This window comes from Paramormyrops kingsleyae, chromosome 11 (genome assembly GCF_048594095.1).
Source record: "Paramormyrops kingsleyae isolate MSU_618 chromosome 11, PKINGS_0.4, whole genome shotgun sequence".
Lineage (NCBI taxonomy): Eukaryota > Metazoa > Chordata > Actinopteri > Osteoglossiformes > Mormyridae > Paramormyrops > Paramormyrops kingsleyae.
In genome coordinates this window covers 15,582,869-15,602,217 of record NC_132807.1, presented here as the reverse complement: position 1 = coordinate 15,602,217, position 19,349 = coordinate 15,582,869, and the positions used below count along the sequence as shown (strand labels likewise).

At 45.8% G+C, this 19,349-nt stretch overlaps 1 protein-coding gene across 8 annotated transcripts in view; it reads left to right on the top strand.

Moving 5' to 3' along the window:
* Window positions 1-19,349, top strand: part of nav2a (neuron navigator 2a) — a 169,140-nt gene that overhangs the window by 129,619 nt on the left and 20,172 nt on the right. For 6 of the 8 annotated variants that reach the window (XM_072718114.1, XM_023817415.2, XM_023817430.2 and 3 more), the window contains 7 exons: window positions 7,222-7,351; window positions 11,119-11,422; window positions 12,808-13,435; window positions 15,658-16,050; window positions 16,763-16,828; window positions 18,048-18,092; window positions 18,897-19,057. In XM_072718114.1, coding sequence (XP_072574215.1) covers window positions 7,222-7,351; window positions 11,119-11,422; window positions 12,808-13,435; window positions 15,658-16,050; window positions 16,763-16,828; window positions 18,048-18,092; window positions 18,897-19,057 — 1,727 coding nt within the window. The remainder of the gene's footprint in view (window positions 1-7,221; window positions 7,352-11,118; window positions 11,423-12,807; window positions 13,436-15,657; window positions 16,051-16,762; window positions 16,829-18,047; window positions 18,093-18,896; window positions 19,058-19,349) is intronic. The other 2 variants (XM_072718112.1, XM_072718113.1) reach the window with 2 other exon arrangements.

Sequence of the window (19,349 nt, the reverse complement as noted above, 5' to 3'; positions counted from 1 at the left end):
TTTATTTTTTAGCGTGTAGTGTGAAACAGTAAGTCACACCCTGCTTTTGTTTGGCTTCTGCAGACCGTTCAGCAATACAGTAATACACACGTGGCCATTTTTCACCAACGTGGTGCTGGTGCCTAATTTGGAGCCGATTCCATGCTTTTCCACCGCTACACCTGATTGAATCCAGGAAATACTGCCTCCCGCCAATGGCTTGTTCATGGATATGCCCGAAAAATGGGTGATGCCCGTCTTCTGTATAACTGCAAAATCCATACAGCAAAAATGCAGCAAGTTATTAGTTACAAATTAGTAACGTTTTGTATTGTAGCTAGCTAATGTTTCGTGAAAAATAATGTTTCAGATAATGCTAAATTATGAACGGGAGCTTATTTTATCATTAGTCTAAACATTCTCTGTCAAAAAGCGTTACTTAACGAACTCTAAACTGTTACATGCCCGTTGTCGTGTGTGTGGAAATGCGTCCCGGCTACCTGTCAGAGCCAGACATAATGGTGATGGACACACACCTGCATTCACTTAATCACACAAAAGCTTTCTTCTTTGTGTCAGTGCAGACTCTGCTTGTGATGACGACTCCTTTGAATTCCACCCCTGCTGTTTGATTTCATGCTTTCTGCTCGTAGGACAGTCTAACCAGGATTGGGATGTAAAAGTGCAATGGGATATGTGGCTGTCGCGTGTTTCTGGTGCGTCACCAGCTGAGCCTGTACCGAGACATTCCGGGGGGAGAGAACCCGCATGCCGTGACTGAAACCCAAGCCTCCCTGCCAGCTCCAGCACCTCCTCCTTTCTGACCTCGGAGTGCAGGCTGTGAGCTGGACTCCTGCACCACAATAAGAAGGGAAAGGGCCGCTGCTCTTGGCACCTCCTACTCCATGCTAAACCCTGGGGATTTAAACGTAAAGTTTAGGGGAAAGAGAGTCTTGCAAATACCCGTCAAAGGGGGTGCTGGCGAGTAGCGGCACAGATTCGCTCCCCGCAGCCCAGCGCAGACGTGACTCATGTCACCGCACTGTCTGCCGGATGGCTTTCTTCGCGGTGTGCTGGAGCCGCTGGGGGCGGATTGGAAGGCTGTGCAGTGCCAGGTTCCCCCACCGTGTCCTTTTATCCTTCAGTGCGTCGTGCGGTGGCGTGGGAGGGTGTGAGAAAGAGGTCTGAGCAACCAGGCTGAAGAAACTCAATCTGCTTTATGTGAGCTGTTGTTCCACAGCCCTTGTTCCTGGCCAGGTGACAGAAGAACTGGGAGAAACTCTTTTAGCATGGAATTAAATGTCTGTGTGGCAGTCGGAGCCTCGTTCACCTGCCCAGGGCTGGCTAAAGGTGCCTCAGTCAGAGAACCAAACCCCCACCCCAGCCTTGTTTTTCCCCATTTTAGTCCTCTTTGGGGGAAGTTACCCCCCCCCCCACCCTGGCCTCACTGGCCATACCCTATGGGCAGTGCTGGCTGTGGCCATACCTTGTAGCCAGTGCTGTGACAGAACAGTTTGGGGTGCCAGCTCTGTTCTCCCATGCATCTCTGTTGGATGCTTGATGACTCCTTTGTTGGCATTAGATTTAAGGTGATGCAGAGAATGGATGATTTGTGCAGGGTGCAATTTGGCCACAAACCCTGAGATCCTGAATGTGCTGCTACTGCAAAAGCTATAATGCTGTCATTCTGGGAGTGTGTGTGTGTGTGTGTGTGTTTGTGTGTGTGTGTGTGTGTGTTTGTGTGGTGGGGGGTGACTCAGCAGTTGGTGCGAGAGGTTCTATTTTGGAGGGAAATGTGGGGCTTTCCTCTTTGGTCAGCTTTAACGACCAGCATGTTGACACAACACACAAGCTAGCATTTGCCTGGGGGGAGGACTGGAGGCAGATCATGCTACAGAGCTGTTCATCATGATCTAAGCACAGTGATAACTAGCCCCCTCCACCCACGGCCTGGCACTGAGATTCAGCTGGTCAGAGAGGCACAACGAAATATATTTCTGAGTCAAAAATAGTAGCTTTTGGTGAGTTCACCTCAAATTCCCAACATTGTCAAAATACAGTAAGCAAAAATCATGGTGGTATAGCCCTGATTGCGGCTTTTATGTCTGCCATCACTCTGAGTGCTGACTCTGCTCTGCTGCCTTTGCTCAGAGCCCTGACTCTGCTCTGCTGCCTTTGCTCAGAGCCCTGACTCTGCTTTGCTGCCTTTGCTCAGAGCCCTGACTCTCCTCTGCTGCCTTCACTGGGAGCCATGAAGCTGCTCAGCTGCTTCACTCAATGCGCAGTCTCTGCCTTCGATCAGAACCCAGGCACTGCTCTGCTGCCTTCGTTTATGCTTTTGTCTGATTTCTTCTCCACTCTAATTGAAGGCAGGACCTTAAGAGGCCACATTCCAAGGTGCCTCCTCATGCAGGCTACAAACACAAAGATAAGATTAGACTTTTTATTTTTTATTTTTATCCCAGCCCCACACACTCCCTTTGAGCAAGGAGAGGAGCTGTGAGGGTGAGCCACCAGGCCAAATTCCTGACGCTGTGACCCTGTCATTTCTTTGGGTTTGAGAAAGCTGTGTGACACCGCAGGCGCTGGACGGCTGTGCTGGAATGCGCTAGCCATCTCCGAGAGCCCCATCTGAAGAGCAGGAAACCTCACAGTCCTCTAAATATGCTGCCTTTATGTTGCAGCCCAGTTTGCATCTGAACGACCAGCCTTAGTGTTGCTATGTTTATATTCCTGATGATCAGGCAACACCAAATTACTCCTGTCTGTGTTTGTGTGTTGAGTGCTGTGCTTTTATGAAAGCTTAATATAGTTTAGTCTTCTTTAGTTTTTATAGTTTTATTTTTTGACTAAACTGCTTGTTTGCCATTAAACCTGATCAGATCTGCTGTGTCTGTGGATTAGAGATTGACATGATGCAGACTTTGCTTGGCGTTCGCTGTGTGAGCCATTCTGCTGGGTCCTTCTGCTTCCCAGTGGTCTGCAGCAGGAGCTGCTATTGGCCCAGAGCCTACAAGATACAATGAATAGCAGGTGTGGGACTTCGGCCAATTGAAGGTTGCTGGACAGGGCAAAGAGGTGTATTCAGGGAAATGCGCTGGTCTGCAGCTGGCTCAAGTATGATGTATTGTGGTAGACCCATTTTTAAATTATTATTACTATGCAACAAAAGAGTTACTTAATATTGTAAAGATATTTTGTTGTGTGTGTGGAAAGCATTCAGTGATAAATCACACTTCTGATGAAAATATGTATGGGGGGTCAGATGTACAAAAAAATGCCTTTACCTTCCCGTGATTGAAAATGTAATGGCAGAAGCCTGACATTTTGGGATGGCATGGTGCAGTAGCTGCTTCCTTCTAGAGCTGTGTGGATAAAGATCAGACCTTCTGTGCCCACATTGGAGGGGAACCCACAACTGTTCCTTTTAGGAAGTGAGGAGGAGGAGGAGGAGCAGCTGTCGGCATGGAGGCAGCAACAGGCCCGTCACTCTTGTTTATCCTGCCCTGATAAATGTAGGTGTGGCCACACAGGTGGGGGATGGGCAGCGTGTCGCTAGCTGAACTGTAACGTTAACTGGTTCCTGCCGGATCATATATTCCAGATTGTGTCATGGTGTTGAGGGACAAAGACTATATGCTGAATGTACAGGTGCCGTCTCTGCCTCTGGTCACCCCCTTTACACTCTGGTTTAATGATTTTCCTTTGGTTGGGGACAGTGAGAGAAAGGGGAACTGTCTGTGGTGTAGAGGGGCTGATTCAGGAGGTGCTCCCAGTCATTCTTCTTGGCTTCTGTTGACTTTACCAGACAACCACTGCTGCCCTGGAGGTCTGAGGTCTGAGCTAGGGCAGATTAGCCTGTAGTCCTGAGAATCTCTTCTGAATGGCCAAATCTGTAAAATATCCCCATGTGAGCCATACCTGTAGTACCTTGAGCTTGTCAGGGCAATTCAGGTCACTTGTGCCTTTTAGGTGGGCCTCATTATTGTTAAACTACAGGCCATGCAGTAATTTGTAGAAACACACTCACTATGTTTACATGCACACTAAGAAAATCGAATTATTGTGTTAGTCTGACTAAAACCAGACTTTTAAAGTACATGTAAGCATGTTAGTCCAATTGAAATCGTACTAAATCGAATTCCTCTTAGTCAGAGTAAGAAACCCAGATAATGCGATTGGTAGTCGTAGAGTGCTGTAAGGCTGTCCAATGGAACCTTTTCACACTTCCAGGTTCACTTAGCAGAAGTCGTGATAAATAGGGAACTGAGGAGATGAAGAGAATGAATCTTTGTGTCGTATTTTCTCAGCGTCATTGCGGTACTTGCCTGATTTTCCATGAAAGATGTAATTCGCTTGGTGGAATAGTTCTCCATTACACCGAGGATGAAGGTTGACCAGGGCTACAAACTTATTTTTTGAAAATTTCCTCTGTGACTACGAAGGTAAACAACACCTTGCCTATCTGTCTATTTGCTATAACTGGTGTCATTTAACATTTTTTTTTTACATTTTATTGACTAAATTTAATGTTTCTTTTTTCTCTGGAGTGTCCGATGTTGTTAACAGACAGGTTGTAGTCAGAGCGAGGTGCTACAGACCAATGAGAAAGAGGGAGGAGCCCCATAAGCTTCAGGTTCATTAGAATCAAGAGCAGTTCTATGATTTCTAAATTTGTGTTTTTATATTATCTGCGTTTGCAGATATATAAGTTATGTGCTGCATACGTCCTATGAGCTCCAGCACTGCGCTGGTTAACTCGGCATGGGGATCAGGTTACGGGCTTGCTGGAGATCCGCTCCTAGCCCTCGCTCTCCCGCCGATTCCCACAGTGAGTGAGGAGCACCAGCAGAGCGAGTGGTGGCAGCAGGGGTCTGCGTCAGGCAAAGGCACCGGCCTGAGAAGGGCCTCCCCAAGCGGCACAGTGGCCCAGGTAGGGCTGCACTTTTTCAGTCCTAGAAGAGCTCTGGGTGAACTATAAGAACCTTTGGCATTGCCTTTCTATGACCTGATGCTCATTTTCCCTCCCAGGGAATATCTGAGGATTTTAAATTTTGTCTTTAATTAATCACTGGAAGTAATGATTGCTGCTTACAAAAAGTTTGTGGTTATTTTACAGCAAAGTATAGAGGATGCAGTAATTTATTCTGGGTTTATTCTGATTTCTGACATGCTTTTGCTGGTAAATGAGTGACATTTTGGTATCTTTTGGTTTGCTGAGACAGCAGTGACTTCCAGTATTCAGACTGTCCTGGATATCTTTATTTTTAACATAAGTGTCTTACTCAGGGATGTCTTTAGTTCATCAAAGTAGTGTTCTGCTCAGAGTTTTCATGCACAGATAGCCTTTAGAAAGAGCTGAGTCCTTCCCCAGGGCTCATAAATTTTTCTCTTAATCTCTGTCTGTCACAACGCCAGACAGCCTGCTTTACCTCAGTCACCAGACTCACAGAAGACATGTTCTGGGCTGGAACACAGAGCACATCACTTCTGCCCATTCTCTTTTCATCTCTGTAGTTTTATCTTATATGTTTAAATTCTTCCTACAATCATACCATTTTCCACTCTGGTTAAAACGCCTTTATCCTCCTTTCTGTCCAGGTAGCTTGTTGTTGCTCGCAGACCAACGCCCGCCAGCAGTTCTCCACGTCGCGCTAATCTACCAGAACAAATCGATTGTGGTGTGAACTAAACATAGCCAGCAGCATGCTCAGCCACGCTGCCCCTTTGCCTTCCTGTGTCCTTTTTAATGCCCTGTTTACAAAGCCACCCGATTTCCTGCCTCACAGATAGTCCATTGATCTTTTTACTTCTCAGTTTCTAACTAATCCCACATTCAGGCAACAATCAGTAGGCTGTTTGATCCTCCCACCTTGCATTCACCCTTCAGGTTCGGCAACAGACCAAATAAACCTGTCCCCCCCCCCCCCCCACACACACACACACACCTATTTTTGTTAAAAACCAGTATCACTGGTTGGGTGTCAGCACCATATAAACAGCTCATCTCCTCATCCATCCAGTCTGTAAGATTAGGTTGTGAAGTTATGCAAGTTCCCTTATGGCCCATTACATGGTGGATGAGGGGAAGTTTGGTGTTTTGATTGGCCATTGGAGGCCACTGCTACCCCCAGCAAGCTGGAGTCAGGGAGTCCGCCGTCCTGGGTGTGGGCAGGTGTGTGGGGGTCGGCTCAGCTGCAGCTGCTGTTAATTATTCACAGGAGGAGTATTCCCCCCCCCCCCCAGCCCCAACTGCCAGCATAGACTGACTGCTTGCTACCGAGGCACAGAGATCAATGGAGATGGGTGAATGTGAATATGTGGAAGTGAATTGGAGCAGATGGCGGGAAAAATACCTGCCAGACCTGGTAGAGTGTCTGGCAGAGGCCCCTATCCAGAAGATCTTCAACTCACACCTCCGGCAGAATTCCTCTTGCATTCTTCGGGAGGCCTGAGACATTGAGCCCAAATGGGCAAAGTTCCATGCCTCCATTGCTGAGGTGGCTGTGCAGAGCGGCGTCCGTAAGGTTGATGTCACAGCGGCAACCCCAGCACCCGTTTGTGAACATTAGCAGTAAAGGAAGCCATCAGGCTGAAGAAGGAGGCCTTCTGAGCTCGATGCTCTTGATGTTCTTGGGCTGAAAGACCTCTTCATCATTGCATAGAGGTTGGAGTCAGTGCCTTTGGATTGGCAGACTGGAGTGGTAGTCCCAGTCTTTAACTTCAGGTAAATCACACTCCTAAGCTTCCCTGGGAAGGTCTATGCCGGGGTACTGGAGAGGAGAATCCGTTCATTGGTCGAACCTTGGATCCAGGAAGAGCAATGCAGATTCCATCCTGGTTGTGAAAGACTGAATCGATAGTGAACCATTTTTTACGCCTCTCTTATAAAATGTCTTGCCGGCAGCTACATGTGTTAAGAAACATATAACTGCACATTCATTGCTCCTCCTACTGATTGTTAATATACTTTGTGGTTTGGATGCTTCCATTTCATTGCTAGTTCAAGACCTGACCGGTGCAAACCTTTCTTTGAGAAGGACCAGTGTCATGGATTGTCAGTTTGGGAGGGCAGATGTCGGGGCAAAAGGCTGTCAGCAACATCAATGTTCAAAGTTATTGCACAGCCTCACAAGCTGATCTCCCACACAGAGGTGACTCAGCAGGTTGGTGGTGATGGAGGTGATGCTCTGTGGTTTTAAAGGATCCCCACATCATGTGAATGTGTCCTTCTCTCTGCAGCTGGGACGACAGCAGCTCAGTCAGCAGTGGGATCAGTGACACTGTGGATACCGATGACATCAACACCAGCTCCTCCATCAGCTCCTATGCCAACACGCCTGCTGCCACCCGCAAGGCCTTAGACGGACAGGTGAGTAATGCTATGCTCTTCCCAAGACTGTCACAGAGCGTTTTACCTTCTGTGGCAGCTGTACTGGCAGACATGACCAAAGCAGGACATCTGATGGGCAAGATGTTGTTGCTTTTGGGTGCACAGCTGGAAGTGGCCAGTGTACAGACTCAGAGAAACATTATAGCTATCTCAACCAATATTTTTACATGGCTGATAAATTTGAAAGTCAGGTGTGTGATACTCATTAATTCAAGGCTAAAACAAAGCTTTTACTCCTGGTGAGATTTTAATACCTTAAAAGCAGAAACCACTGCTCTCTTGGGTTTTGCAGACTGTGTTTGCATTCAGCCCATTCCCAGTTTAGTGCTCTGATAACATCACCACTGCACATGAGCAGAGCCCCAGCACAGTCATGTAATTTTGCACAGAACTCCAAAAAAGGAGTTCTCTTACTTTTACTGCTTAGGCCAAGATAACAAATCAGATGTTCAGAAAGCCCAGCTGCAGGTGTTTGGGCTGTTTTCAAGAAGAGGAGCCCACTGATGGTGAACAATTAGCAATAGACCTGGAACTGATGAGTTTGATTGCAGTGTTATGGTAAAACCATTTTCATTCTAGTACTTTTGTGCTTTTCTTTGGCTACGGTGGTGAGTTGTGGAGCTTTTATGGCAGCTTCAGGATGCTGGCAGTTCTGAACATGTTCAGAAACTTTATGAGATTTAGAGGAAACTGGAGCCACCACATGGTGACCAAATGTACCTGAGCTCTCAGATCACTGACACCTGGAAGTGGGGGGGGGGGGGGGGTGCAGGGTTGGGGGCTTTACTATAAAGCTCTTTACCTTTTTAGGATAACTTCTGCGCCTCGTCTTAGACATTTTGCCTGCCTGAGCTGATGTTTTTCTCAAACATCTCAGGTTCACAACCATGTTTTCAGGGACAGAAGGGCAGGCTTTGCTTATGGAACCCACGGGGAACTGTACTGAGCATGGAGCGTTCTTCTGGCCTCTGCCTGACCGCTGAGCATGGAGCGTTCTTCTGGCCTCTGCCTGACCGCCCTTTTGAAGTCAGATGGCACTTAGAACAGTGACCATGTCTGTCTTCCTGAAGGGCCTCTGAACACCTTTGGCCAAGGCAGCCTAATGAGGGCTGGTGTGTCTGGCGATAGGCCACTGTGAGTGGGTGCAGAACGTCCGCCAGCATGGTTTCTATACCTCCATGTGCACGTCACAGGTACCTCACAGCCCTTTTATGTGGAGCCTGTATTTCCCTGGTGCCAGACAGCAACTGGAATGAATGGAAACAAATGAAGTTGGGCACCAAAGCCTTTCTACAAAGCCAAGAGTCCCTCTCGCATTTTTGGCACTGTGAAAACTGTTGCCTTTTATAGAACTGCATTATTCCCACGGATTCTCAAGTGCACTTTGTAGGTTTTTTTTGGACATAAAGTTTTTCTTTTTGGGCTGATAAAATGACAAACCGATTAACTGTTTCATTGGCACATATTTTTTAAGTGTGTTGAATGGACAATAAACAATAACTGTGTTGTACTGGAAGCTTTACCAGATTATGAAAGTTATGTCTTGGAGTAATAGTTTCTTTGGTTAATTAGAGGCCATGTAAGAGCCCAGTCTGTGCAGCTCGTTATATCCGGTCTTTGAGAGTCTTTCCTCCTAGCTGACACAGTAAGCAGCAGTGCAGTGTTTGCTGATATCTCACTCACTGTGCCTTTGTTTACACTGGTTGTCCTTGTGTCCGCTTTAGAACTTCTTGTGCCTGTTTGTGTGGAAGCTTGTTCATTTGTCGTCACAAAATGTTAATGGTTTACCAAAACGTAAAAGCTTTCTAGCGAGTTTTTCAAAATGCAAGGTCAATGAACAGATGAATGTTTTCCTCGGGTAAATGTATGTTAAAAAGAACGTGTAAAAGAGTGACTAGTGAGCCAGTGAGTGATCGCTGGTCACTGCTTTGTGGAGGTGGTGGATACCAAGTGCAGATGTGTGCAAGGAGACAGGGGTAAGGAGGTTCTCATGACCATACAGCTGGTGGCGTGCTTATGTCATTTATGCTGGCATGCAGTCTCAGTGTGTGAAACACCGGCCTTGTGCCCCAAAGTGTAATGCAGTGAGTGAGGAGCAGTTACCAGAAACCATTGAAAGTTGCTATAGTGAAGCCTGCCTTCATGATTGATATATCCTGCACATCTTGTCTTGTTTCCACCAATGTGGTGCTGGACCCGATGCAGGACAAATGTGGAACTAGGCCAGAAAACACAGCTCCAGTATGGCACCACAGGAAAGCTGGTCTCAGAATTTGGCACCGTAACGTCAGCGAAAGTGGGATGGGCTATCATGTCCAAACCTTCTGCATACCTGGAAAATTGAATCCATAGTAGTAAAACAACTTGCCAGTTTATTGGCTGAATAATGTTACAATGTTTTTTGTATTCTGTGGAAAACTAATGATTGATTTGCTGGCCAGATTAAATGATATATTATAAACATGTCGCAGCTTGAATATGATAAAACATTGTGGTGCTTGAATGGTGAAGAAATCTTGAGGAGGACTGTAAAGTTCAGTTATTAGCAGACTTTTCTTGCGCGATCATTAAAGGGACCGTGGTGAAACAGCAGGAGAGAATAAACTCACTGACACACACAGACTGGGGAGCCTTTAAAGAGACAAAAGTGGATACAGGCAATAGACACACAGCACAAAGAGTCATACTCTGAAAAACGTTTTTTTCAGTTCTGCAGCTTATAAAAACTGATCTGAAACAGATCAAAATAAATCCAAAAAAATGGAATACAAATGAACCTTTACTTTACTCTCACTTCTGCCTATGTATCATCTGTGGTCCATTCTTTTTTGAAACAAGTGGAAATGCCAGCAGCACCAAGCGAGAACCAGCACAGCACCGGCTCTGTGTTGGTGGAAACAAGGCGCTACTCAGGCTGCTGTTGAACCGTCTATGTTTGGGTTCACCGAAAGTAATGGGTGTGTTTCTCTAGGGCTGTGAATAAAAAAAAAGAATACGATAATCTTACCGATTTATTTGTTTAATTACAATGTACGCAACTAATATAAAAACAGACATCCAGAAATATTTACACATTGAATCCATAAATTAATGTACAAGTAACACAAAGGGGAGTATATGGGTCATATTTCAGTTTTGTCTGATTTTTTAAATTAATTTGAAAACTGACTCAAACTATACAACTTCATTGTTTAGACTGTCTATTTTGCCTCTGGGGTAGTAAGTTTTGTTAAATTACCATTTATTTCTGTAATAATCTAAAGTACTGTATTTGAACAGATACTGTATAGGGCAAAAATTATGTAGATGAAAAATATGACAAAACTAACCAAAAATATATATCAAACACTGATCTTTTATTGTGGTTTATATGCCATAAAATTGAAAGATTTAAAAGCACCTTATCTAGTTTTGTGTTCTTTGATTTTTTGCTGTCTTTTTGGGGAAAATGATTTTTTAAAAATCTTAAATCAGAGTTAATAAATGACATAATGTAATGTCAATTGCACTACAAATAAACACATACTTTATTACATTATATTTTATGTTTATATATATATATATATATATATATATATATATAAAAGATATTAAAATTTGGATATTTAGATGCTACATATGTCAATTCAATCACAGAATTGATTGATTGCTATGTGTTAAGGTGATACATTTCCCAGCCCTAATTTTTTCTCATGCATTTTAATAAGCTAGCAGGTGAATCTGAAGGATGATTCTGTGTTCCGCAGCCAGAGACGGATGCAGAGAAGCATTCAGTTGTGGAGTCCAACTCGATGTGGTCCAGCGACGATATCAAGCGGTCAGATGGGGGCTCTGACAGCGGCATTAGGACTGATCCCGGATCTAAATGGCGGCGCAACCCCTCCGATGTCTCAGATGAGTCCGACAAGAGCACATCCAGCCGCAAGATGGCCAGCATCTCCCACACGGGCTCTTGGAGACGCGGCATGACGGCCCAGGTGGGCATCACAGCACCCCGGACCAAGACCCCACCCACGTCTGGTTCTGCTGCGATCAAAACACAGGGGGCTGGTACGTGCACGTCTGGGCTGCTTCTGTGTCCTCAACACAAAAAAATAACTAAATCTGAGCACTGAAACATCTCCACGTCCAGCAGAAAGATGCTTCTCTTTTCTAATGAGAGATCGGGTTGCTGATGATATACTCTACGTGTGCAATGTCTGCGTTTACACGTGTTGTCACTATGCAAGCGGCTCTGCTGCTCATACTTGCACATGTGGTTTATGTCAATCTGGCGGAGTAAAACTTATTTCCACCATGGGGCACTGCGAAAAAACCATCTTGGTCGGGTCCTTCATTTCTGTTCTTACTTGGTTGTATGAGGTTGTGGCATGAAATGTTGTACACTTGCTGCCTCCACAGCAAGTTGCTAATTTTGTAATACTGTTAGTGTTCTATATATTCTACCCACTGCTCCACATCGTATTGGCACTTTGCTGTGCCACATATCAGTTTACTATCTCATATTGAATGTTGCATTATATGTTGCTAGATATCTTGATCTAGCTAGTATTTCATACGTATTATGGCTGCATGATATCAGGAAAAATCCAATCCAAGGAGTTCAAAATACAGTGAAAAGCACTTACAGTGATACAGTGAAATTGATCACTATAAGCAGGTGATCATTATAACCGCATTATTTTCCTTTTCTTTATGTCTCAGGCAGATTTCCATCTAATTGACATTTGTATTTTTCTTACGTGAATATAAGGTAATAGAATGGACAGCATAGCCATTTACTGTATTTTATTGAGTCTTTAAAAATACATTACAGCTGCTTAAAATGCTTTTCAAATTACAATACTGCACACATTAAATCACTGAACTGTATAACTAAAATACGATGTAATACAGTACTATATATAAAATATAGCTTATTGTGGTTTTGCTGCTGGGTCTCATTGGCTCATTTTTGGCAGTTTATCATAAGTTTTGAGACTGTATTTTTCATTTAGAGAAAATTACTCTCTTTTTTCTGTCATGTTTTCTGTGTACACTGCATTAGCCTCAGGTAGCTAGTCAGAGGCAGACAGGTTACCGCAAGGCAAAGTAGGGCAATCAAAGTAAAGTAAAGAAACGTTTTTTTAAGAATTACCGTAGTTTAATTTTTCCATATGTTATCATGTATTAAAAAAAAACAAAATGAACACTGTAAGCGGACGACTTGATTACTATAAGCGAATTATTTAAACAGTATTTGTGCAGGAATGATTCTGTCCAAAGCTATTTGATCCATATAAGCTATTGATCACTACAACAAGTTGTTTCTACTGTATATCAATTTCTCACAAGCACATCTATGAGTGACTTAAACAGCAAGGATGAAATTGATTAGGATTTGGAATAAATGCAGAGCTCTTGCATAAGTAGCGGTAAACTTTCTCTGCATGCAGGTAAGACTGACGACGCCAAGGTGTCCGAGAAGGGCTGCCTGTCACCACACTCCAATGCTATCCAGCGCTCGCCCTCAGACGTTGGCCGCAGCAGTGGAGATGAGTCCAAGAAGCCCCCTTCCAGCTCGGCCCGCACCCCTACGAATACTTTCGGCTTCAAGAAGCTGACGGGAGGGGTGACCATCGTCACTGCCAGTGGGGTGACTATCACTGGCGGCTCGGCCACGCTGGGCAAGATACCCAAATCGGCAGCTCTAACGGGGGGCCGGTCTGTGGGCCGTAAAGCCAGCATGGATGGCTCACAGGTGCAGGATGAGAGCTATATGCCTGTGGGCACCCGTGCCAACCTGCAGTATCGCAGTCTGCCCCGGCCTAGCCGCTCCAGCGCCCGCAGTGGTAACCGCTCATCCACCAGCAGCATCGAGGCAGCTAGCCTCCCAGCACTGCGCGCCCGCGAGCATCTCAATCAGACAGACCGTGAAAAGGGTGTAGCCTGCGACACAGAGGGCGGAGCTGCCTGTAGCTCTATCAAAGCGAGCCCTGTACCACAGGGTGAAGGCATCGCCCCCTCCGCCGGCAGGCAGCAGACCAGCAAGTACGTGGACATGTCCTCACCCACACTGCGCAGGTAAAGAGGCTTTCGCTGCTGTTTTTATTTTGGGGGCGTGTCTACTGGTGGGCTGGGGTGGGCATCGCCCACCCAGAGATTCTGCCCACTCAGCAGAATCATCTGTCCATCCAGTGAAAAAAAAATCACTATTATAGGTATTTCTTTGAGCATTCATAGTTTCTGTAATTTTGTCCTTGGTCATCAAACTGCTGGTCATCACTGCTTTCCTATTGGCCATTTTGAAGGAGTGGGTGTGCTTAGTCAGTGCTCCTGCTTTACATTATCGCCAAACAGCGGCACTTCTTCACACATGCAGTACAGACAGGGTTAAGTGAACTTCCAGACCAGTTTGTAGCTAGCTGTTCTCAGCAGTCCAATTAAAACTGTTAATACCTTTGATTCTTATTCATTCTTTTCTCTGGTTCTTATAAAATATTAGTAGTGCACAGTTCAGTTTGCATGTTTTTCAAGGTGCCCCAGTGCATTATATTCTGCTGTAGTAATACTGAAGATTCAAACCAAAACCAGTATTCCTCTGTAGTCCATCACACAAATGCTCATCATAAGATCTTACAGAGTTTACTTACTTTTTTCTTTTTTCATGGGGTAATGGCCCTGGACCCCCCCTCAAAACTTGGATCCCCCCACTTCTCTGAATGAAACTACACCCTTGTTTACATATCATATTTTGATAAAGTAACATCTTGTTACTTTGCCCACCCTTAAGATGACATCCTGGTTGGCGTCTCTCAGTGCCCATCAATCTCTTGGTAGGCTGCTGTCTAAAATGGTTTCTTAACAAAGAGTTTTTTTTTTCCAATTCCACCTTATATGCATTTGTATCCATCTGTTTTTGCTTTGCTCTGGGTACCTTCTAGTTAACTGACAGCCTTGGTGGGTCTGTTGTTACAGTATTGGGGTTGTTATCTGAAACTATCCAAAGCAGCTGCTTCAAAGCATGACTCAGAGCCTGGGAGGGTGCTGATCTCATTAACCTCAGGGGTGGTCTTTTGTTGATTTTACTGATGAGTAGCCTTTTGCCCCCCCCCCCCCCACACACACACAGATGTGTCCATGAAGTCATTGGGAGATAAATTGGCTCTTTTCTCATTTATGTTCACCTAATTATTAATGAGCAGAATCCTTTGTACTTTGCAAAATAATTTACCAGAAATTGTGGCTTTTGGAAATTGGCTCATTTTTTCTCCAGTTAAAACACATGATAGCAGAAGATGAAACACTGAGCATCAAGTTAGCAGGCAAAAGAAAATAATGGTTTGGTAAAAGCTGTGCTCATGTGCCAATAGGCTGTTTTTCTTGAGGATCTTGTAAAGCCTGTACAGTGTAGCACAGTTTACAGTGTACAGTGCAGTTTATTCTGTTGTGCAATGTGGCCCTGGGCTAGTTGACTATAAGCTGGGCCCTGAGAACTGACACACAGTGATGTCTGTAGGATGTATACATGCCCTGAGATGGTCCAGTATCCTGACCAGTATCCTGTCCAGTGTCTGCCCTGGCTCTCATTTCCCAGCAGCAGCAGATAACCATTATGACTGTCACTCAGCCACTGTCATCTACATTATTAAGCACTGCTTTAAAATATTACAGTTTGGGTTTTCCTATAAATATTACTGTAAATAAATGCAATGCACTTAATGTGCTGTACTTGAATTTAACAGGCTGACGTAACACTGACCTCCCTAAACATGCCTGGAGATAATCAACAAGTCCCCCAGAAGGGGGATATATAGAACGGTCTTCTTAGAGGGGAAGCTTGGTATATTTTTGCCTTAAATACTGTAGCACCAAACAATATGAATGAAGATTTCGCCGTAACAATTTTTTTATGATATGTCATATGATATACATATTACCAATTACTTATGTTGTGTTTAGTATATAATAACAGCAATCATCTTTGGGGTGTGGTCTGGTGATTCCCTGGTGGTGTACTTTACATCATTGTCTTATCACTGGCGGTCCCGCAGGGATGTGTCTTTTTAAATGGGAACTGCACACGGTCAGGAGCTCACTGAAGAAGTCATTACGCCAAAATGCGCCGTGTTGTGTGAAGACATCTAAAAAATCGTACTGCAGCAAAGTCCAACGTCTTTTTCTTACACTTGATATTCTGATAGTGGTCCAGCACTCTGACAATAGAGCTGTGTTACCAGGAATGAAGCCTGTTTTTCTGCACTATATGGATTTTCCCTTACTCTGCAACTGCTGTCTCGATGCAGGCTCTTTGGGGGAAAGCCAGGCAAGCAGACAGACGCCATGAAAAGCTCCACGATCATCTCTAACCCTCACGCCACCATGGCTCATCAGGGAAGCCTGGACTCAGCCCCAGGGGGCGCCTGTGGTGAGCCCGCCCACTCCTCTCTGGCTTCCAGCCCAGGCTCGGCCTATTCGGCCCCCACCAACAGCCTGACCTGGGGCACCACGGCCAGCAGCTCCTCCGGCATCAGCAAGGACGGGCCGGCTTACCCCTCGCTCAGCAGCCTGCACACCAGCTGCGAGTCCATTGACGTCTCCATGGGCAGTGGCAGTCCGGGCCACCTCAGCTCCGGCAGGGACGACACGCTGGGCACCTTCGTCCGCACCAGCAGCGTCAAGACCGGCATGTCGGAGAGGTGAGCGAGGACTGTGCAGACTGATTTGTGACCAGACCATTTCTCCCATAGTGCCCTTACAACAAGGCAGATTTTTAAATATATTATCACTGCATATATTATATTTAGTATATGGGATTATATCGCGCGGCTGGCCTGGGAACGCCTTGGTATTCCCCCAGAGGAGCGGGAGGGGGTAGCTGGGCAGAGGGGGGGTCTGGCAGCTCTGCTCAGACTGCTGCCCCTGCAACCTGGGTCTGGGTAAGCGGTGGATGCAAAAATTAGCATATAAGATAAGGCTTTACATTAAGTGCACTTTCATAATGCATTTATAACATTGATAAACAGCATGTAAATATACCTTAATATGAAGGTGCCCTTAACGTTCTGTGAATGCATTATGAACATATTATTAAGATATTAGTCACCTAACACAATAATATCAGAAAATCACTGATATTGACCGAAGGCTAGTCACTCATTAATAAACATCTTGAACCGCGAACATTTCACTTAAAGATTCACACTAGGTGCCTTTAGCCTTTCTTTGTGTTTTGCCCACTTTTTGGGGGCGCTAGTTAACTTTTACATTTTCAATGGGGTCTGTAAGCAGTGAGGAAGAAGCTCTTAGAAGGTGTTTTAGCGTGCAGCAGAAGGCCGTCGTAATGTTGATCTCTCCATCTCCCGCTTCCGTTGACTAATTCTCTCTGTTGTGTCTGCCCCCATCCCACAGTCCCCTTTCCTCCCCTTCCGCTAGTCCCAAATTCAGCCGAAACACTTTACCCCGGAAACAGGACAGGTAAACACATCTGTGGCAGAAGGGGCCTGTAGCTCCTGGTGCCTTTGTGTCTAACACTATGGCTTCTGCGTGTCCTGTTGTGTGAAGTGATTTGTCGAGCTGAGCTTAATCCACAAAAGCATCTCCTTACTGCTGTCTGTTCCATTCCCAGCTTGGTTTGGCACCACCTGCTGACTCGAGTTATATTGCAGCCAACATGTAAAATAGCTTCAGATCGATTTTGGACTGAATATGATGTTTTTTTTCTTACTCTTCTATGAAACTATATATCATGATTGCAGGGGTTTGAAGTGGAATTATGGTAAATATAAATGGAAGCTATCTTCCATAGGGTCCACAGTAGCATAGCAGATCCTGCTGCATCCAGTTCCCTGCCCTCACATTCCTTCTGAGAAGTACAGCCCACTAGCTTACAGTACATCTAAAAGAGACAGAACGCTGCCGCCTTGGCCTCCACCTCTCACTGTGTGACTGCAGGACTGTCTGGGGCATGGCCTTTAACTCTCTGACCTTCTCAGGGAGCTTCACAGCTCCATGTCAGCAATCACTTCACTGGCTTCCTGATGGCACGCAAGATGTCTTTGCCAAGCGTCCTGCTGTCATCAGGAGCTCAATTCGTGTGCAAGTGTGGAAGTGCCTGTGATGGAGCAGACAGCTAAGCACCCCACCCCCAGTGTCCGTGAACTTGCCCTTGAAGAGTCTTAAACATCTGTGAACGACACGCTGAAATTATCTGCATGTATGATTGAACATCTGTAGTAGCCTGTGTCGGGCTCTACTGTTTGACCCCAGCAGCTGCAGCACTAATGGCTTCCTGACAGTGACACGTTTCATAAGAGCAGAGTAGAGGAAGCATGGACTTGCATTCCAAAGCAAACAAACTGTTGACTCAGCAATCGCTCATCTTAAGTCTCTAGCAGCCGTCTTACATTACTGCTGAACAAAGGATCCCATATATCAAATCCTGCAATTAGCTCATAAAATCATATTGTTGACTAATAGGGCTGCTTTGACTTGATTCCACATTTTTGTTTGATTAGTAGACTCCCAGAAGGGGCAGGATGGCAGGTCGAAGCTTATTTGCTGTATTTATATGTTACATGCTGACCTCATGAGTTCCTGCTTGGCTTCCTCTTAACTATACACTCTTTTTCCAACTCCTCTCATTCTAAGAAGTTTCTTTTTTTGCCTCAATCTTCTTTCCTGCTCACCTCTTCAGTGACCCCCACCTTGATAGCAACAGCTTGCCTAGAAAGGGACTCAGGTACTAATGACCACCCCCCCCCCAACCCCCCAACCACCAGCCCTGTTTTTTGCTGAAATAGCTGCTTCTGTGTCACTGCGTTTCTGTTCAGCTTGGACGTGGGAGCATGATCATTGTGTGGCCAGCCACTGCGCACTGATGTAATGGAGTCTGTCACACTGAAGTGCATGTTTGCTTAAGCATCACGTTTTGTTAGTATTAGCTTTCGCTTGGCTTTGTTTGTTTCTGGCTCTTCGTGCTGCTGAAATTTTCAACAATCATCTGTAAAACTGTAAAAAGCCCCCATCCCCTGCTTCCCCAGCTGAGGCCGGTGAGCATCGCCAGCGCAGGGCAGAGCAGAGCATGCTGTGCTGCTCGTATGCGTACCTCAGGGATCTCTTCCCTCGTGTTCATTGTTCCATGTGTCAGGGGCGGCTTATCGTGAACCCTGTCTGGCCTGTTTGAGTAAACACGGAACTCCAGCTGTTTGGCTTCCCCACACCCTTCAGTGCGCCCCCCCGCACACCCACTGGCTTTCTAATGACCCAGCAGACGCTGTGCTTTTGCGAGGTGGTGCTGGCCACATTTTTAGGTTCTGCGTGATTCACCCTCTGCCTTACCCTTACCTCCACGCCAGCATGCTGAAGCGTGTGCGAGAGGGCGCCTCCCTTGGCCCCCCGGCTAGGGAATTATCTTTATTAGAAGGTTTTATAGAGTCGCTGCTGCGCGGCTCCACTAGGTTTGACCCAAAGAAGCTCTACAGTGCCCTCCCCATGACCAGTCAGCCGAATGCCTGCCTGTTCATTAGCCCGATGCTCTCCGTAGGTACGGCCCGCCAGCTCAGCTCCGCAGCCACGAGGATGCCAAGGAATGGCTGCGCTCCCATTCGGCGGGGGGCCTGCAGGAGTCTGCCAGCAACTCGCCCTTCTCCCCCGGGTCCAGCCTCAGTTCACCATCTGGCACACGGTTCAACTTTGTCCCTCTCGGTACGTCATGCCACCGCTTCAGCCCTCGCCGGACACACATACAGGCCTCTTTTCCAATAATCTGGCAAAACAACATGAAACATATTCAATCTTTTTTAAACCAGGGACACCATTGACGGAGGGTTGTATAAAGCAGATGATAATTTCAGTATTTTGCAATACCTTTTTGTGCCTCCTCTGATGTATACATGAATTATAACTATGGCTCATCCTTATTCGGTCTGTCAGAGTTCCTTCTCAAGATGATCTCTGTTTTCTTTTAAATGTGTCTGTGTGTGAAGGTATGTAGCCC